This window comes from Gobio gobio (assembly GCF_949357685.1).
Source record: "Gobio gobio genome assembly, chromosome: 5".
Classification (NCBI taxonomy): domain Eukaryota; kingdom Metazoa; phylum Chordata; class Actinopteri; order Cypriniformes; family Gobionidae; genus Gobio; species Gobio gobio.
In genome coordinates this window covers 12,318,435-12,340,879 of record NC_137101.1, presented here as the reverse complement: position 1 = coordinate 12,340,879, position 22,445 = coordinate 12,318,435, and the positions used below count along the sequence as shown (strand labels likewise).

At 37.8% G+C, this 22,445-nt stretch overlaps 1 protein-coding gene across 1 annotated transcript in view; it reads right to left on the bottom strand.

Annotated features, from left to right (window-relative positions):
- Nucleotides 1-197: 197 nt before the first annotated feature.
- Nucleotides 198-22,445, bottom strand: part of kcnd2 (potassium voltage-gated channel, Shal-related subfamily, member 2) — a 163,542-nt gene continuing 141,294 nt past the window's right edge. Inside the window, exons 2-5 of the mRNA XM_079816381.1 lie at nt 16,126-16,288; nt 7,755-7,850; nt 4,456-4,697; nt 198-2,802 (exon numbers count right to left, since the gene is read on the bottom strand). Coding sequence (XP_079672507.1) covers nt 2,622-2,802; nt 4,456-4,697; nt 7,755-7,850; nt 16,126-16,288 — 682 coding nt within the window. The 3' untranslated portion in view covers nt 198-2,621. The remainder of the gene's footprint in view (nt 2,803-4,455; nt 4,698-7,754; nt 7,851-16,125; nt 16,289-22,445) is intronic.

Sequence of the window (22,445 nt, the reverse complement as noted above, 5' to 3'; positions counted from 1 at the left end):
GAGCCTGGAGCTGTGTGGATTACTTTTATAATGGATAGATGCACTTTTTTGGGCTTCAGATTTTGGGCTCCAAAAGCTTCATCATTCACTCCATTATAAAGCTTGGATTAAGACAATGCCAAGACATTTTTTAATATAACTCTGTATGCGTCTATATAAATAATCACAACACCATTGTATTTTTTTATTTGTATTTTAATAGGACAATTAATTAATTCTATTTATTCATAGACACTGCACCGGACTAAACAACTGATTTGTATTTTTTTTTCATTGTTTTTCAATAATTCATATATTTTAATGTCCATAACACAAGCTGTAACAAATTCCAAAGGACCATCGTCACCTGGTAGTCATTTAATTGTACATTATATCACAAACAGGAAGTCTGTTTTAAAAGTCCCCTGTGGATCCTGGAAGGGAAAAAAAAAAAACCCACACATGTTGTCTGTGAGTCTGAGCACATGCACTCCGTCAATTCTGCCCTCCAAACAGGAAAAAATAAAATCTTCAAACCTAAACAGATGGTCCAGCCTTTTTTGTCGTCGCCGATCCAGGAAGTAAACTGTGAGACATCAATTTTTCTGTCCATGAAAATTAGGAGAAAAGAAGAAACTGTAATAAATTTCACTACACCGAAGAACAAATTTACAGCACAGGTGCACTAGAAAGACTCTCTTAGTTTTCTGTTTTCATCTTTCTTTCTTTTTCTTTTGTATTTTACAACTGAAATACATTTATAATATATAATCAACACCATTTGAGTTTTAAAAATATGCATTTGTGAGATTCTATTCCCCCAGTTACCCCTTTAATACAAAGCATATCTTTACAAAAGGAATCTTGTTGCATAAGTCACATGGTAAAGCAAGAATGAGTTCAGGCATTGAGCAGGAGGGCAGTGGTGTGTGTGTGTGTGTGTGTGTACTGAGCAAGGTGCATTAAGAGCTCCTCACCACAAATTGCATTGATATTGGTATAAAAAATATCAACATTATAGACTAATTTCTCGCTAAGTCCAGACATTAAATGGCAGAGAAGAGATCATTCATATTTCAGGTGCACATTTTCTTTATATACTATTTCATCAATAATAACAAATTTTGGATAAATCTCACAGACATATTTCGGCACAATTGTGTGCACTGTTTTAATGACAATTAAGCACCTTGCACCCCCAAGACTTTTATTACTGTAATGCAAAATATAATTTATTACTGTAATAATATGTTTAGCATTTTGAAGAACGCCCAGCTTCGTTATGGTAATGAGAATGTGTAAAGTGTGCTTAATTGTCATTTCAATGTTTTTTTATATTATTTTTTTAAAAACAATTTTATGCAAAATATAATTTATGAAACAAACCTGAACATGATTTTGTGAGATTTACGCACCCGGGTTTGGGTGATCACGACGCTGAAATAATCCCCCAAAACAGCCCTAAGAATCTGATTGGATGATTCTCAAAGTTTCATCACACACAACTTGATGCCATTATCCAGAAATAATAGTGGGACTTGGTAAGGATGTTTGCTGATAAAAGTACATCACTTTAAAGAGAAGGCATAGAAGGGAAGAAAAAAAAAGTTCTGGGCGGGCTATGCTCTGGTCCGGGCTGGCCCGTTTCACATGTCCACGACAACATGCACAATAATTTTAACAAAGATAATAAATAAGCACGTTATTTTTTTTTCACAGTTTACTCGCAAACTTTGGAGTATAAAACGGAATGGCTAGTATTTCAGCTCAAGTCCAAAAGCCTCCACTGTCAGTGTGAGAAAGTCAAATCTATTGAAACGCTAAAGGCGTTTCCCTTACCGTTTAGCTTTGCGCCTTCCGCAACAAAAAAAGAAACAAGTATAACAAACATCCCATCAGGTCAGGCAAGGAGTGAACACAACATGGGTGGGACAGACAGAGTGTGAGAGAAGATTTTCTCTGTTTATCACCTGTATCAACAGGCCAATCTCTCAAAACAGCTGTTTTCACACAATCCTTGGGTTCAAAAGATCAATACTATATAGGCAAATTATTGACAAGTAAAACGCACATTCTGACAGAGAGAGCCAAACCTTATTGCTCATGCCGAATTGGAAAAAGACAAAGACTTACGCGAATCATGCAAGAGATCGGTCTCGGTCATACACACGCGCAAAAAAGCATCCTACCGCACACCCTAGTAGAGCCCAGCTTTACTTTTTTTTTGTATCAAAAGTGTGTGTAGAGCTGTCTAAAAGCTTGTGAAATCCCGCCCCTGCTGGTACACTCCTTATTCGGCGCAAAGATCTCGCAATTCCATCAAACTGAAGACAACGAATTTAAAGACACACAATACTGAAAAATCATGGAAGTGGTAACAACCACAATGGTCATTGTTTTCCTCTATGGGTTGAGGGAAAGCCTATTGGACCCCGGTGTGAGTCACGTGACGTATGGGCCTAGAGGTTGAGCTGATGGAGCTCACAGAGACTGAGAGCTCTGGACGGGAGCTGATTTAAAAAAAAGGTCCAGCTACGGCCCATCCTGCTGCAATGCCTCCTCCACTACACTAGGGGGCTCCGCCAATCCTTTACGCTGCAGCGTCCACTCGCCAAAAGAAAAAAATGGATAATGGTCATGGTCTATAACGCTGACACTCTGACGATGTTGCTTTGCAAGAAGTCGGGACAGTTGCCCATGTCTCCGCCCTCGGGCGTGGTCACGGGCGGGGTAGGCATGCTGATGACAGCGGCAGTGATGTAGGACTGCTCTTCCGAATTCAGGGGTACCGTCTCCTCGAACTTGGCATTGAGACTGGAGCGGCTGCATTGGGAGAGAGAGAGGAAGAGAGGGAGGGTGAGAATACAATCCAGCTGATGGGCAAATTCCCCCAGCTGTTGGAGGGAATCACGATAGCGTTCCCAGAGTATGCTGGCATATGGGGAGTGTCACAACCGGAGCTTTACAGGATTCCAGCAGCGTGAATCACTATGGGAACAATTCCACATACCCAGATCCACAGAGAATCTGCATATTATTCACTATGCATTACTATGCGTTAAAAACGACTTATAATGCATGCTAAAAGCTATAAACTATACACTCTAAAAAATGCTGGGTTAAAAATGGACTAACCCAGCAATTGGGTTGTTTTAACCCAGCGGTTGGGTTAAATGTTTGCTTAAAACAACCCGATTGCTGGGTTAAAACAACCCAATCGCTGGGTTAGTCCATTTTCAACCCAACTTTTTTTAGAGTGTATACTGCATTCTACATGCTATGATTCACATACTATATATGTATACTAAATGATAAGCAATATACAGTGCATTCTACATACTTTGCTCTAAACACTGCATATTATACCCATGCCTTTATACCCATCACACTAGGCATTACACAATGTATTCCACATATTTGCATACTAAATACAGTGCACTAAATACTGCATTTTATGCTTTATTCTACACAGTATGTTTACTACATATGTACTAATAACCTTTCTACATCCTATGCACTACATATTGCATACTATGCATTACACGTGCAAATTACACACTACATAGTATGAATATACTGCATATTATGTATACTAAATACTATGCACTACACACTGCAAATTATGCACAGTATACTTAATTGAACATTTGCATTCTACATCCTATGTACTACATATTGCATACTATGCATTATACACTTAATTCTACATATGCATTCGGGATTATATGCACTGCACACTATGCATTGCATACTTTATTTTACATATGTCCACTTAATTCTATGCAATATATACTTTGCATTCTACATGCATATGCACTGCATACTAAGGATTATGCACTTATTAAAATTATGATTATGAATACTAAAAACCATGCACTATACACAGCAAACTATGCATTATACATTAAACAGTAAATCTATGCACTAATAACTTCATTTAACATCCTATGCATTACACAATTCTACATATACAAACTACAACATATGAACTTTTACACTTATACACCATATTCTACATATGCACTACAAATTGCATGTTATGCATTACACATGGTATTCTACATATGCATACTAAACTTATGCACTATTATACTTCATACTACATTCAACACTGCATACAGTATAATGTGCACATTATAAAATACACTACAGATTACAGAATAATGTTTTTTTTTATTATTGCTGTTATTGATCAAATATGTTACTTGGCAAACTAATTTGGATTATGTGTAAATAAAACAATACGCACTAGATCTTCAAGAACTGCTCACCGGATAGAGTAACTATGCAGGCGAAATGCAGCAAACACACACGCCCCTCTAGACAAACCCACCATTTTGATAAAGTCAGTATTTTAAACACTCCTAATGAAATAAGACACAGCTCTGACTCATCTAAATTCAGACCACAGCCAATATATCATCCTATTCCTTCTGCTTATGTGTGTGTAAGTGTGCGTGTGTGCTGTGAGAGCACCTGTTGGTCATCGGTCTCTCTCTGATCTGGATGGTGCTGAGCTCCTGTATGCTGCCCCTGCGGCCGCCGACCATGTTGGAATTGGGGACGTTGAAGCTCTTGCGCTTGTTTCTGCGCGTGCAGCAGGAGGACAGCCCGTGCGGAGATGAGGACATCGAGGAGGAACGCGACATGGACGTCTTCGCTAGGGAAACCTCCATACAGCTCGTCTCATAGGTTTGCTCATCCACAAATTCATGATTCTGAAAGAGAAACAGAAACGGGAATGATTTATCACTTTAAGGACTGATTTTGGTATTTGATTATTGTATTATTGTGGGTGACCTAATGATTATTATACTTTGCTTCAAAACATTTTTTTTAAAAGACTGTCAATTTGATGTAGTTTTAATAAAATTACAATATAATTCATATATATTAATCTTATAATAATGTTACAAATATACAGTGGTGTAAAGTATTTGAGTAAATGTAATTAGTTACTGTACTTAAGTACCTTTCAAAGATATTAGCAACTTTTACTCTCTAGTTGACTACATTATTGAATAAATATATGTCCTCCAATACATTTTTGATGAGTAGTGCAATTACTCGTGACATTTTGCATGGCGCCTAACTTTTTCTGCAGCAGTTTATTTCTGCTACAAAAGAAGTGATATCGCCATCTACAGGGCATTGAAGGTACTATATCTTGTGCGTTTTGCCCTTACTCACCCAAACTTGTCAACAAGGCTACTTTACGTAAAAGCAAGCGCATTAGCAGGTAGTTTCATATATGAGATGAGGACATGGCTGCAACAGGTGAAGAGGCCGAAACCAGCACGTCCAGTGAAAGTAGGCTTTGACTATTTAATTTGACGTAACATTATATTATTTAACCTGAACCTGATTAGTTTAATTATGCCCTTTCTGAGCACTTGAGCTTAACTGAGACTCGAGTTTTTTTTAGACGTTTAAGAGGCTGTTGACCTTGATTTATTGCAATTTTGAGGTGTTCAGTCTTATTTTGATATTAGAAAACAAATGTCATTGCTCTCCCCACAAATCAACTGTTTCTTGTTTTTCACTGGCAAGTCTCTGAGGTGTTGAGGACTTGTATATCTTTGAGCCTACATTCAGTACGAGTAAAATACTCACCCAGACAGCAACATATTGTCAGCTCAGACATGTACCAGATGTGGCCCAGATCTGAGCCGACACTATGTTGCTGTCTGGGTAAGTACTGTTAAAATAAGATACTCTAAGCCTCGGTTTCACAGACAAGGCTTAAGCTAGTCTCAGACTAAAATGCATGTTTGAGCTGCTTTAACTGAAAGCAACTTTCACTGACATATCTTAAAATACGTCAGTGCTATTGTTTTGTCTCAAGATGCACAACACCAGTGTTGCCACAGTTACTTTGAAAAAGTAATCTGATTACTGATTACCCCTTTGAAAAGTAACTTAGTTACTTTAAAGATTACTTGATTTTAAAAGTTAACTAAGTTAGATTACAAGTTACTTTATTAGTTACATTCAGCAGTTGCCGACAATTTTTGCCAACACTCACTTTATTGGAAGTGCATTTTTAACAGTAACGTTCAAAAATGTATCTCCTGACATTTTAAGTTGAAATTAAAAAATATTTCCTGAAAAAAAAAACATGTTTTAATAAAAAATGTAATAAAGTCTTTCTTGACTTCATTTAACATAAATACTCTCCTCAAGACGCAAGAAGGAAGCAAAAATATATATTTTTACTAAGGAAAATGACAAAAATAGAAACTCACAGTGATTTGGATAAATTACTTTAATCTGATTACTGGTTTGGAATAATAACACGTTAGATTACTTGCTACTGGAAAAAAGTAGTTAGATTAGAGTACTAAGTACTAAGTGACACTAATGTTTTTTTCTAAGGAACATTTTTAAAAGCTACTTAAATGTCCTAACTGAACTAAGGCCTAATCCTGGCTTAATCCAAGCCTTGTCTGTGAAACCAGGCGTAAGACTTTTACTCTAGTGGTATTGTAATTGTTGACTTGTAACTTGTAATGGAGTATTTTTACTCAAGTATGGTTTCAGGTATTCTTTACACCTCTTGAAATATTTCATTAATATATATTAATGAAATGCATATTAAAGGAATAATTCAATAAATTCGGAAGTTACTGCATGCATTTGTGCACAATTTGTTTTATGGTTTAGTGCTAAATTGAGTTCTCATTAAGTGCTGACAAGAACTTAAAGAATAATGGTAAATCTCAAATACCTTTGTCTCTAAAACAAATATTGCCCAAGCATTTTATAATGTGAGCCAGCCAAAACAAAGATCAGAGGGTGTCCTTGAATCCAGATTTACTGTAGCTCTGCCTGTTTCTCAAACTGTCCTGCATCATCAGCAGGACACTGGAATTTTCCTTTCAAATGTCTCAAGTCTAGTGCCCTAGGAAAGCAAGAGTGGGTCACAGTCTGTTCTCTAGACTGTCATGAGTCTAGCTGGCAGGGGACAACAGTGGCTGTCATTTTCATGCCAGTGCCTGACTAATGATTTCGCTTGGGAGAAAAACTGCACTTATTTGTGGCAAACGCACAAGGGTGCAGAAGGAGTCAGGCACTGGTTGATGTTAAGGGTTACAAGAACGAAACTTCTGTCCACTTTCACATTTTTCCCTCTGCCAGAGCTCTTAAATCATGGGTTATTCAATTGTATGTTAAGAATGGTATGTGAAGAAGCATTGTGCTACGTTTAATGTCAATTATGCCAAATGTCATTGGTTATCATGTCATAACCGACCATGTCAGCTAATAACGACTCAAATTTCAGTCTGTTCCTCACACAAAGTTATATATTTTTTTTTTTAGAAAACTTGGCCTTTTAAAGAAAAACCTGGAAAAATAGCACTTGTACTTGGAAAATAAGTTGTATTAAATACTTTTAAGTACTTTTTTTTGTAACTCTAAAGTGTCTGTTCTTGCACCTGGGATAATATGCCAAACTTCTCCTTTTGTGATCCTATGAGGAAAGAAAGTCATACAGGATTGAAACAATGTGAAGTGGAATAAATGATAACAGAAATTTCATTTCCACTTTAAATACAGTCAATACAGACACCAGTCCAGTAGCTATTGAACCTTCTATAAGGTACTAAAAAAAACAGCTGTAAAAGAATATAAAATTGTAGGAGAACCTCATAATGATTCTTACAGATGTGCTTAGTGTGCCTTTTAGGACAACTGTATATCAAAAAGACCAAATAATGACAAAGCTGAGACAAGCTTCCAGTTATGTGTAAAGGTTTCTCCAGAGGATTTCTTACCGTAGTTTTCTCCAAGCAGTGCAGAAGATGGTGATGCTGGGTCTCAAAAGTGGGGTTGGACTTACATACCAAAGCTTGGCCCGCTTCTTTTGACGCCTTTTGGAGAAACAGAAAACATTGCTTATCAACTTATCAGAGCAGAAAGAAGCTGGGAGAAAAGACAAGACTAATGACAGCAAAGCCTGAATTCTCACAATGATCCAGCAGCGTTGAGACAAAGCTGAGGAACGTTTAACTACTTCATTGTGACAACGGTAGGCTCTAGGTCACTGCCCCGTCCTGTTCTCTCAACATCACGGCATTAACGGACAGCTCTAGGTTCAAAAACAGTGGACAACAAGAGTATTCTGTGTCTGTAAATGTCTATTTAATTTGTATAAAGATACAAATGACTGAAAAGCATACAAATTTGGAAAAGTTTGTCTAAATAAGTGTCTGCTGTGTTTGAACCATGACGGCCACCGTACCCAAATTCACTAGAGCCTTAATGAATCACCATGACGCAGTGACCAGGCTACTAGAGCAGGGGTGTCCGATTATGCTCTTAATGGGCCAATGTCCTGCAGATTGTAGCTCCAACCTGCCCCAACCAATCCACCAATCCAATCCTAAAGGCTGCATCCAAAATCGTATTCCCTCAGAGTAGTTACTTCTTCTGCGAAATTACTTTGCGACAAGCGTGTTCTATACACTATGAATTTAATCCAGACATGTTGTCATTGTCATGTAACCTACCAGTGTCCATTCACAAATCCTCTCATGTGGCCTTATGGGATAAAGTGTCAATTGGGCTGTGTTAACGCTGTACAGATCTGACAGATCCCCCCCAAAATGATTGTCGGTGATCGCTTTAGTATGCATGGTAGACCCTCTGGTTTTGAATAGCCGTGCTATTAAAATTATTTATATAATTCATGTCAGGTGGTCATGATTATTTGCCAGCATGGACAAGATGACAAGATCTGACCAAACGGATATATACAGGAAAATATAGGATGTATACAGGAAAATAGCGGTCATTTTTGTTCGTTATTTTATCTACGGCTCATTAGATTCTGAATTCTGAAGTGAAATAGAGTAGTGCTGTAAGATTACATTTGTTTTTATGAATTTGAATGAATTAATGGGAGAGAGAGAGAGAGAGAGAGAGAGAGAGTAGCCTAATAGAAGTGAAGCTAGTTGGTTTACTTACAGCGAAGTTATCACCTCATTGCTGAGAAATATAATGTAGCTTTCAGTAGTGAAGCTGTTTTATTTCTAAAACTCGTGGGGCAGAGGTCGAGGTTCTTTCCTTTATAAAGTCTCAATAAAAAAAGCTGTGAACAAGCGCATACAGGCACGTCTTCATAATGCAACATTTAAAAGCTATCTTTGAGGGCAAATACGTCGCCCTTAAATTCAAAGGGAATCGGATATACATGTTTAGGAGCAGGTCGGATGTCTAGAAATCAGATATGTATCTGATTTAAAACCACATTTGGAAGTGGCTCAGATTGGATGCGAAAAAATCAGATCTTGTGCGGATTTTTGTGTTTACACGTGTGTAACAAATTCCAATCTGTGTCAGATGTGAGTTAAAAATCAGATTTTGGGCCCTATCTTGCACCCAGCGCAATTGACTTTGTACACCGACGCATGTGTCATTCCTATTTTGCACCCGCGCAAAGCGCGCTTTTCCCTCCACAGAAGCACGTCGCTAAACTAGTGAATGAACTTGCGCTACCTGGGCGGTTCAGCGCAAAAAAGGAGGCGTGTTCCGGCGCAAACAATCCCTGGTGCTATTTTGCTGTTCCATTAAACAATTGCGCCACTGACCAGAAAAAACCTAGTCTAAAGTCAGTGGCGCGTTGCGCGTTGTTCATTATGCTATTTTAAGGGCGCATGCTTGACCATAATTTATAGCGTGCACAACGCGCATACACTTTGCTCATGTAATCTACACAGATGCAACAGTTATTTTTGCAAATCATAAATTGTTACACTAAAAAATATTAACACATGAGATGACGGAAATCATTGTGGTGTGCCACGAAGATGTGAAAAAATAGGCATAAATCTAGCTTACAAATTATTCAGGCTAATTGTAGTCTAATAATTAAGGAGACCTGTTTGCCCAATAGTGGCAACTTCTGGCAAGACATATATGTATATAAGGACATCTAACAAATTGGTTTGTCCATCAAGAACCAGGAAAAAAAATTGGTGAGGGTGGACGCAGCGATGTCCTCTGCTGGCATCAGGTCCTGAGTAGAGGCAGATCCACCTCCCGTTAAACGGCGTGCCCGATTGATGCTGGCAAGCTTGGACTTTCCCCGTCTTCTGATGTCATTGTAGCGCTTGCGGCACTATGGTGCGACGTCCTGGGGATGCCAGCTGATGAAACAATTGTGGCTATATCCTCCCACGCCTGTTTAACCGACGCTATTTTGGGTGGGTTTCTCCCATCCCCATACAACACAACTTCTCTGTCTTTCACTGCTCTTACAAGCACATCAGTCTCCTCGGCTGTGAACCGCTCCTGGCGTGCGCCTGGTAAATACGCCATAATAATAGCAATCCATAATGGAACTTGCGCACCTGCTTTTTAAACGGAATGTTGGATGACGCTCTGATTGGTTTATTCACGTTACGCCCAAACCACACCTATGAATAATGAAGCTACTTCAGACCAACCCATTTTAGATTTGCGCCGGGTGCAAGAGCCATTTATCCCGCCGGGAAAATAGCAACAGCGCCGAGACCCGCCCACAAAGTTACTTGCGCTTCGCGCTTTGACACTTGCGTTTCAGATCGTTAAAATAGGGCCCTTTTTGTGCCAGTGTAAACACAGCCTTAGATGTCTCGTCTTCAGAATCTCGCCAGAAGTAATAGTTCATCTGGGAACTTTTCGACTACTGTGAAATTCAGACATACTACTCTATTCACATACTGCTATTCGCCTAATAAGTATGCCATTTAGGATGCAGCCTAATTAGCCGATTTAGGGGTGTTTAATTAGTATTACAGCTAAATTTAGCAGGATAGTGGCCCTTCAGGAGCAGGACCCCTGGACTAGGGCGCGGCTCACCGAGAACCCGCGTATGGTTAACAGGCACTCGATCAACACGCCCCATGGTCTCTGCCTCACATTAAACCTTGCCTCCCGTTTAGATGCCAATCAAAGACATGCAGCTCAGACAGTTTCATTCCTCCATGTAATGAGTTCGGATGATGTCATGAAGAGAGAGAGAGAGAGAGAGGACAGGCCAGTCCGGAGAGAAATTCACTCAAAAATGCATGTTAAAAAATGCATGAGTTGTAGTTGTCGAAAAAGCAGTTAAAACAACAAGTAGACAAGATACAAAAAGTAATAAAGAGATAAAACCCAAAAGCAAAGTAGTTGAGAGATGGAGAAAAGGGTTGCAGTAAAAAACAAGGGGGCCCCGTTGGTACTGGAGCGGATGGGAGTGGCCCCCGCAAGGCCAAGCCGCATGCACCGCACTGCCATTGGACAAGAGGACACACGATTATTGATGGTCTCATGACCAGCCACCAGGAAGAGGTGCTGGCGTACCCGGTCTAGGCGTTAGAAAGAGCGAAAGAGAGTGAGGAAGATAGAAAGAGAGTTAGAGGAACACCACGGAAGCGTTGATGGGGACAGCCCTGCTGGACCCCGGCCCCCAGGCGGAGAGGTGAACGGCCAGGGGGGGGAAAGGGGTCCACATGCACCAGCACCAGCCCATCATGTCACGTTCCATTAAGAGAGACCCCGGCGAATTGGTTTTCACCGTTACCTCCTCATTCGCGTCCACCAGCATCCCATTGCGTTTGTACTGCAAATAAGCGTTAGCACCACCGCTCTTCGTCGCATGAATTCTAGCAAGCCTGGTTTTCTGTTCAGGTGGACAAACACACGGGCGTTTAGCCTAACACGAATGTGGGTGTGCATGTGATTGTGGTGTGACTGGAGGTTTGCATGCTCAAGTCTGGCATGAAGAATGGCAATGTGTCTTATGTTCTCCGTCCAAAGTACTTCGATAAAATTAAAATTGTAACAATACCAGTCTTTCTGTAATGTGGCTAGATGTACAGCGGATATTTTGACACCATAGATAAAATACATTCAATACTTTTTTTAAATAATAATTATATATGCATTGCTTAAAAGTTTGGCATTAGTGAGATTTAAAAAAAAGAAAGAAATGAATACTTTTATTCAGCAAGGATGCATTCAATTGATCAAAATTGACATATTTTTAGCTTTTCATTCATCAAAGAAACCTAAAAAATTTATCAATTTCCACAGAAATATTAAAAGATTAGTTCACTTTTAAATGAACTTTTGCTGATAATTCACACACCCCCATGTCATCGAAGATGTCCATGTCTTTCTTTCTGCAGTCGAAAAGAAGGTTTTTGATGAAAACATTCCAGGGTTTTTCTCCATATAATGGACTTCAATGGGCTCCAAACGGTTCAAGGTCCAAATGACAGTTTCAGTGCAGCTTCAAAGGGCTTTAAACGATACCAGACGATGAATAAGGGTCTTATCTAGCGAAACGATCAGTTTCTGCGAGAAACCGAGCAGTATTTATGCTATTATTTTACCTCTTTTCAGACAAGCGTGATCATCTCTGAGCTCAGCCATAACTTCCGCCAAGTGAGGTCAAATACGATCGTGGTCATAGATATATAAATCGTAGATGCCTCATTCTACTGATCCGTGCAGGCGCTAATGAGGCATCTACGTATACATCTATGACCATACTCTATTTTGACCTCACTTAGCGGAAGTTATAGCGGAGCTCAGAGATGATCACGTTTGTCTGAAAAGAGGTAAAATAATAGCATAAACACTGCTCGGTTTCTCACAGAAACTGATCTTTTCGCTAGATAAGACCCTTATTCATCGTCTGGTATCGTTTAAAGCCCTTTGAAGCTGCACTAAAACTGTCATTTGGACCTTGAACCGTTTGGGGCCCATTGAAGTCCATTATATGGAGAAAAACCATGGACTGTTTTCATCAAAAAGCCTTAATTTTTTTTTTCCGACTGCAGAAAGAAAGACATGGACACCTTAAAGACATGGGGGTGAGTAAATTATCAGCAAAAGTTTATTTAAAAGTGAACTAATCCTTTAACTGATATTATTAAGACATTTTTCTGGTTGGACTGGTTGGGCACAATCTGCTGAAAATTCAGTTTCACCAATACAGGATTAAATTACATTTTAACACGTATTAAAATAGAAAATATTTTTAAAATAAAAAATAGAAAAGTCATTTTAAACTGATATATTATTTGATACTAAAAAAATATTTCACAATATTACTGTTTATACTGTACTTTTGATCAAATAAATTAAACCTTGGTGAGCATAAGAGACTAAAAAATCTTACATTATATATATATATATATATATATATATATATATATATATATATATATATATATATATATATATATATATATATATATATATATATATATATATATATATATATATATATATATATATATATATATATATATATATATACACACATACATACATACACACACTATACAAATAATTTGATAGAATATTAATTATAAAATAATTAAGACATTTATAAAATTATGCCAAACTACTTTTTTTCAGTCTTTTCTGGCTTTTTTTCTTTATATCTCCAGAAAAATTGTCAGAACAAAAACCTGCAATTTGTGTCAAAATATCAGACAGCTATAAATATTTTATTCATTAAAATATGAACTCCTTTTTAAAAAGGAGTTAATTTTTGATAAAGTTTAAGTATTGTAAAATGTTAAGGGTATTGGTATGGACTACTGAAATGTTGGTATTGTTACAAACGCTCTCATTTTCTCCTCTTCTATTCTCGTTCTCAGTTCCCCGTTAACTTAAAAAACAGACTGTTGTCCTTGGGTGGACTGGTTGTACTGTTTATGCATGCGCAGAGGGGGAGTGGGATATCTGAACTGTTTGTGTCTCTCATGGGGTGGCTGGAGTTGAACAGCTAAATTAAGAGAAGACACTCATCTAATGAGATATGATGTGATGTCACTACGTCTGTGTATTCTGATCACCCCCAGAGGAGAACAGGCTACAGAACACAGCATCTGTTCTTCTAATGCCTGCTCTCAATGGCCAAGTACACACTGTAGCTAAATACAGTTGTGCCTCCTCTTACATTAGTGCTTAATCTCATTCTGTCATTTAGAAGTTTGATGATGACCAAATAATTTAGCATAGTACGCACAAAACTGATTTAAACGGCATGAACAATAGACTTTGGTTTACTAAACGCTGACAGATGTCGCTAACACGAAAAGGTTTAAACCACTATGTCAATCATTGCATGTTCAGAAGTGACTCCTGTTTTCCGCACGCACATGAAAAGATGATTTACGGCAGGAATACTCACAACAAGTAATGACAGATCACAAGGCCCGTGCCATAATAAATTCAAACGTCTGGCTAATGCATCGACTATAAGTGTGTGCGTGCGGACAGCTGCGTTGATTGTGCTGTGCAGATGGGCTGTAAAACTTGCATTTAAATTTAATTGCAAAAGTAATCAGATTAATTGAGGTTTTGGAATTAATTGAATCGTTTCTTTTTAAATAATCTTGAAGGATCATCATTGATTGGTACACAGCTCCATTCCTCTTGCCGCATGTTCAAACATCAAACTGTGTGTGTCGCAGCTAAAGTTTGGGTTACACTTTATTTTAAGGTGATGTAGTTACAATGTACTTACCATAGACTGTAAAAATAAATTACTAAAAAGTACCTACTCAAATAAGCACTGAGTTAAATCAATAAGCTATATGTACTTACTATAGAGTTACGGTTAGGGTTTGGATTAGAGTTAGTTAACTGTAATTATGCATAATTTACTGTTATTACTATAGTAAGTACATGTAGTACATGTGTAACTACATCACCTTAAAATAAATGTTACCAAAGTTTGAGATAACAGCAAACCCCCCAAAAATTCTTCACTGGTTCCTGGCATAACAACATTTTGCATAACAAAAAGTATTTAGGAGATTCACTTGTATGGAAGCTAGTTTCTGCCACAGAATAAAAAACTAATAAATTAAATAAAAAATAAAAAATAAATAAAATAAATAAAAATAAATAAATAAAAATAAAATAAATAAAATAAATAAAATAAATAAAATAAATAAAATAAATAAAATAAATAAAATAAATAAAATAAATAATAATAATAAAAATAATAAAACAAAATAAAATAAAATAAAATAAAATAAAAAATACAATGAAAAAGGTAATTAGCTTTTTATCTCACAATTATGACTTATCTCAGAATTTAGAGTTTATATCTTATATCAGAAGAGAGTTTATATCTCGCAATTCAACTTTATAATTCACAATTGTGAGTTTATATATCACAATTCTGAGAAAAAGTCAGAATTGAGAGATCAAAACTCGCAATTCTGACTATTTTTCTCGCAATTTTGAGTTTTATATCACAATTCTGACATACAAGAACTGAAAGTTTATATATCACAATTCAGACTTTATAACTCAGTTAAAATGTTTTATATCTTACAATTCTGAGAAAAAAATGTCAGAATTCAGAGATAGTTCTTACTTTTTTTTCCTCACAATTTTGAGTTTATAACAGGCAATTTGGAATTGTTGATATCTCGCAATCCTGACTTTTTTCTCAGAATTCTGAGTTTATATCTTGCAGTTCCGTGTTTTTTCATCACAGAATAATAAAAAATGTAATTGCGACTTTCTATATCCCAATTATGACTTTTTTCCCCGCAATTGCGAGTTTATATCTGAATCAGAATTGCGAGAAAATTCGAATTGTGAGATGTAAAAAAAAATATTGTGAGATATTGTCCCAATGACTTTTTATTATTTTGCTCAGTGGTGGAAACAAGCTTCCATACCCTTGTGCTTTTAAATATACCGTAACCTTTGCAGTGTGTATGTGGCAGTTTTCTCTTTTATTCTGTTCTCTATTCCTTTCTATCGGCCCTTCTCAAAGTTTCTCTCTGCCTGTCTGTCTTGTTTCTGTGTGTTTGTGTTTCTGTCTGCTGTGCTGAAGTACGGGATGAGATCTGGGCATGCACTAGAAATGATGGTTCCACAGAGGCCTGCAGTTAACATACCACAGAGACACACACACCACTCAGCGTGCAGACATCTGGGTCACAAGCACATTGTGCCAAGTTGTATTAAATACTATCCCAGCGTCATTTTTCTGTGTTTGTGTGTTCATGGTCCTGTCAGGGGCTAATCTCTTTGCCACAGCCAGACATGCTTGTATTTCAAGAGAACAGCTACATGAGAGCCCAGCTCCGTTTAGCGCTGCGAGGTCAGAGGCCGTGGACCCACGCTGGGTTAGGGTACCTTTTGGGCACGCCGCTTCTCTGCACGTTGACTCTGATGGTAGATCCGACTGAAATTGGACACAATGACAGGAACGGGAAGAGCGATCACCAACACGCCACTCAAAGAACAAATAGAGCCGAAGATCTTCCCCATGATGGTCTTAGGAACCATGTCTCCATATCTGTAACACAGAAAAAGAGAGAGTCACAACATAGATATGGGTCAGTGGCAACAGTTCAGTGGAAAATATGACCATAAAAAAAAAAATTCTTATACAAAAAAAATCTAAAGAAGCTGATTTAATCTCTAATAATGTCAAGTGGTGTAACCAAGTAAAAAGTAAACATTTTCTTGAGTGTACACAATTTTTTTATTTGAAGTTTAATATACATATATATAAAATGATCATGGTATCATATACAAAACATGGATATCAGAGTGTACCCAATCCTTTTTTGTTTTCAAAGATATTTTTTTTCAAGGATTTTTTATCAACTAATATCATTAATATTATACTGACAGTCATGAGGTTCCCGTTTTATGCTTGTATGCATGATGACATAACTTTACAATTACAGTTTCCTCAAGAATTTCAGCCATTCAATGGGACTTTTTTCCCCGTATTACAATCTCAATAAGAGCACCTACACACTTTTTTTTTTTTTTTTTACTTCAAATCCCACAAAACATTTCCAAATGAATTTTAATTAAAAAAAAATTCTCATAAAATAGGTGTATTCAAGTCATTGCTTATATAATGTATTTTACAATAGTTCCAGGCAATTTTTTTTTTGCCACTTTAGACAAAAGTATCAGCCGAATGAATGGCATCACGTCATTGACCCCAAAATTGCAGAACTATTTTAGATCTTCACAAGCTGGTTTTGAATTCTTGCTTCATTTCCACAAGCTCAGGTGATTTCATTTAGGAAAAAGAAACGGATGACAGCACTAGGGGGCACTGGAGAACCACACAGCATGGGGCAAATGTTCACTCTCCAATCTTCTATATTTGACCGCAGGCTTTTTCCCTCATAAAGCCCTAACATCCTCAAACTTTTAACTCGATGTTAAAAAAATGCCTGTTTGCATGTGGTGGGAAGAGCTGCATGTGTGTGTGGGCTGAGTTTCATGCTATGAGATCAAGTTCTCTGACCTACTTTCCCAACTCTCAATTTAAAATTACATTAAAATAATAACCATTTCAGTGATGCGAAACGCTCATGTTCCACGCAATGTCGTCCTAAAATGGCATTCATGTGAACATGCTGTCTTGAGAACACACAGTACTTTCATTCTTGTTCCAACAAACACACACACACACACACACACACACACACACACACACACACACACCCCTTCTGTTGTACCACCTCCTCTTCGTCTTTTTAAAGCAGGCCAACGCATGACAAACCAACTCCGTCACTGGCATTCAAAGACGATCTGCCATTAGTCAACAGAATGATGGTTCATCTCATCAGTCGCAAAGCTGTCATTCTAACAGCACTACTTTAAAATGTCATGAAATTACCATGTTTTTGGATATATACCATGGTAAAACCATAGTTTTCTTTGAAGGATATTTACAAATATTAATTTAGCTGATACTGTAACAAATGAGGAACATCACTAGCAAGTAGCATGTAAATGCATACAAATATTGCAAACATTCGGTACCATGGTAGGCCTAGTATATGTCACAGTTTTTCTGTCATCAGATTTTTCATCACAATTATATTGCTATGACCTCTGAAGTGATATAAAATATGTTTCAGGGGCTCAACATGAGCCAAGACCTCCATCTTCCATTCATTGAAAAATCAGGATTGACTGTTTTGCCCTCAAAAACATTGGGACTACTTTACATACAGTAGCTACACCTGACCTGAATGTAAAAGCAAGTAGGCAGGTATACACATTCATAACCTCATTTCGAATACACATGCTCCATTGTAAGTAGTTGAAGAACATCTAATAACAACATTGTGAAAACATCTTAAAGGTACAGTTCACCCAAACATTAATTATCATAATTTACTCATATCGTTTCAAACCAGGATGACTGTTGGTTGCATTTAAGAGATAAAATTTGCAGTTACAATAAGCAATGCAGCAATTTCAAGAGACAAAATTGTGAGCTACAAAGTCGTAAGATATAGAGAATAATACTACTTTTACAAGAAAGTCACAATTACGAGGTACAAGAAAGTCAAAATTTTGAGATATAATGTTACATTGTGAGTGATAATCTCAGTTGGGTAGCCACAAATCGAAGAAATAAAGTTGCATTTATGAGAAATATTTGATATAAATAGTCACATTTGCAAGAAAGCTGCAATTATGAAAAACAATGTCAAAATTGTGAGTTATGAAGTTATATTGATAGTGATTAAAGCAAAGTTATGAGAAATAAAGTCACAATTGTGAAAGATAAATTCACAATTGTGAAAGATAAAGTCAGTTATGAGAAATAAAGTCACAATTGTGAAAGATAAAGCCAGTTATGAGAAATAAAGTCACAATTGTGAACGATAAAGTCAGTTATGAGAAATAAAGTCACAATTGTGACAAATAAAGTCAGTTATGAGAAATAAAGTCACAATTGTTGAAGATAAAGTCAGTTATGAGAAATTGCAATTTTGAGAGAAAAATCAGAATAGAAGATTAACTACCTGACTTGTTTACCCATCACAAACCTGTATGACTGTACTTTCAACAATGAAAGTAAAACAAACATATTGGACCCCATTGACATTTATTGTACGGACAAAACCAAGCGGCAACCTCCCGCAGTCTCTCTTGAATCCAACACGGAAGTGACTTAAACTGCAATTCATCGACTAGCCGCTAGAGACAGGCTCCAAAAGGGAGTCAATTCTATAGCCCCCCCCCCGTGTTAAAGTGCCCAACTTTACAGCAGAAAAAAAATATGTTTACAGCATGGTACAAAAAGTGGTTTTGGTCAATATAGCTTATTTTGCCCTTCATGAAAACTGTGAGGGTGTGATTTTTTTTTATAACTCATCCGTTCAATTTATATTAAGTCTTAAAGTTCAGTATAATTAAGAGTGTGGCCACTTGAGTGACAGGTGGATTGCCGTTAGTCTGCTGTCTGTTGGTCATCAATTCACCTCAGCTCCACCCACGTCCTGCCTCTTTACCCATTTTCGGTTATCCGCGAGTGACGCGCTGCTAGATGGCGACGGTCGGCTCCGCCCACTTTGGGCTTCAAAAATGCTCTTCAGAAACCTCAGAAAGCGTGACGTCACGGACACTACGTCCATAGTTTTATAAAGTCTATGGACAAACCATGAAACATTCCTTAAAATATCCCTGTCACTTTAAGATGAAAATGCATGTATTGAATAGAAGTCATGGCGATGTACATGTACAAGGGTCAGTGCAGTCTTTTTGAAATGCACAACAGAGCTGTGCAGTTGCTTCCTTCCTGTTCTGGTCTCATCTCAAAGGACATATGCTATGACTAAAAAAAAAATCTAAAAGATAAATAAATAAAATTGCCTTGTGAGTTTCTGAAAGCAGTGAATAGCGTGGCGTAACGTTGCTGAGAGGCTTCCGTGCTCTATGTGAAGGATCTAATTGAATTACGGCAAAGAGAATATGAGCTCAAGGGGCCCGATGCGACAAAGCCCCGAAAGACTGAGCCATAATTACGGACAGCACAGAGTCGACTTCTTCAATTAAACGCCTGTAATTAAATATGACAGCGAGAGAAAGAGAGAAAGACAAGACACGCAAAGAGTTAAGAGGCTCTGGTTTCTGCTCTGTACCGTGGCTGACATTATCGACGGCACTGACCCAGTCATTCAGAGCCCTGAAAAATATCCATATTAATGGTTGCATGAGCTATAGCGGTATTCATGACTGATCAATAGAGAGCTTTGTGATCCCCTGCACCAACAGACAATAGACTCATTATAAGAGACCAATAAAGTCCCTTGTAGGCAATTACCCTCATAATTAGATTTGTGTACATGATGAATATGTCGGCCACTAGCTGCTAATCCAAATCCGCACACTAAGCTGTTATTTGCAAAGTGTGTGCGCTCTTTCTGGAGCGTCGCATTCAAATGTTCCACGGCCAGCCTGAACGTAATAAAAGACATTGACCTTGCACTGTGTCAGTCAGGTGTGTGTGTGTGTGTGTGAAGCGAAACTAGAGGGGAGGGCAAGGACTCTAATTTGCTCTCAGCGTTTGTCATTTCCTTGCTGCTCACTGTCCAGTACTGTTACGTATGACAGCATCCCTATTAACCCAGCCGACCTGTACTGGTCACTCATACACACACACACAGAAAACGGAGCAAATTATTGTAGTTTAGAACATCACACGCACTTCACTGCAGGGCAATACAAATAAAGGTCATCACAAACACACTCATGCATACATCTCTTTTCAGTCAGGAAGGAAGTTAATCTTCTAGAGAACTTGGAGACTTTATCCCTCAGTTTCACAGACAAGGCTTAGTCTCAGACTAAAATGCATGTCTGAGCTGTTTTAACTGAACTGTTTTCTACTGACATATCTTAAAGGTGCACTGCCACACAAAACCTCCTCTGTCATCTCTAGCAACTGAAAAGATATAAGCAGAGAAATCAGACATCATTTACAAAAGCTGGTCAGTCTGACGTGGTGTTGCCTGAGCTCATTACTATTCATGAGCTCGCCCAGTTGAGACTAGCAGTTGAGAATTCGCCTAGCTCAGCTGACAGTTTTCGTATACAGCAAGGATGGCTGAACATCATATATATATGGCAATATACCTGAAGAAGCCATTTCTGCAGCGATTCCAGATGATAGTAAACAAAGTTCCTCTACTCTTTGCGTTGAGTAAAGGATGCTGATAGCCAGGCTCTCATTGGCTAGCTGTTAGCCAATTGCAGTCAAGCAGCTTAGCTCGTTGAATATTAATGAGAACTGGCGCAAAAGGCAGGCTTTCTATACCACTCTAGAAAGAATTGAAACAAGGTAACCAAGGCATTTTTTGGGTCCATGGTAGAACTTCAGACATTACCACAAAAGTACTGAAATACGTGTGGCAGGGCACCTTTAAAATATGTCAGTGCCATCGTTTGGTCTCAAGATGCACACCAGTAAAGTTTTTTTTCTAAGGCACGCTTATAAAAACGACTTAAATGCCCTAATTGAACTAAGGCCTAATCCTGGCTTAATCTAAGCCTTGTCTGTGAAACCAGGCCTAGATTTTACAATTGTGATTTTATCTCTCACAATGTAACTTCATATCTCACAACTGTGACTTTGTTTAGCCTAATATGACTTTATCGCAAATGTGTCTATTTAATTGCAAATTCATATGACATAAATGTAACAATGTTACAATCTTGTAAACAGAACTTTATTTCTTAGAATTGTGACTTTTCTCTTACATTTGCAACTATCACTCAAAAAGTAGCTTTATATTTTTAGGGTTGCAAAGGAGCTAAACATTTCCAGTAAATTATTCTAGAAACTTTCCCAAAATTTCCAAAAAATCCTGGAAAGTTTCTGGAAATGTTGTAACCCTAATTGTGAATCCCATGAATGCAACGTTATTCTTGCAATAGCAACTTTAACTCACAACGGAAACGTTATCTCACAATTTTGTTCTTTGTAAATCTTGTAATTGGGAATATATACAATATTTCTTAGAACTGCAACTTTATATCTCTTACAATGTGACTTAATTTATCTTAAACTTTCTCACAATCGCTTTTAACATTTATAAGTCGCTTTTGCCTTTAAGGATATCCCCAAAGGAAGGTTTTGTCCAATTTCTGAGGACAGTTTTGTCCTCAAACTAGCTAATTAAACTCACACTGCTTCTGCAAGAAACTTTGAGAGTACCTTTGACGGCCACAGTGCAATTACGATCCAATCAGCCGGCAGAGAAAACGGGTCATCAAAAGACACCCACAGTCTCAAAGTAAACAGCTGTAAGAGCACGTACACCCAAACACAGACCTGCAGATTACAGGGGGTGGATGAAATCCAATGAGAGAGAGAGAGAGAGAGAGAGAGAGAGAGAGAGAGAGAGAGAGAGAGAGAGAGAGAGAGAGAGAGAGAGAGAGAGAGAGAGAGAGAGAGAGCCGGAAAGACTCCTGACATGACTAGGAAAGCACTAAAACCGTCTATTTTTCCCACACTTTATGAGTCCATATCTTCTCTCTTCGGCTCCAGCGTTATGTGAAATGAGAAAAGGGTGGATGGACAGAAAGAGACAGAGATTAAAAAACGCAGAGCTCACTGACTTAATAACTCTTGCTTCATAAAGCTCTGGACTGATTGGAGATGAAATATGCTTATCAAGTCTAACGAA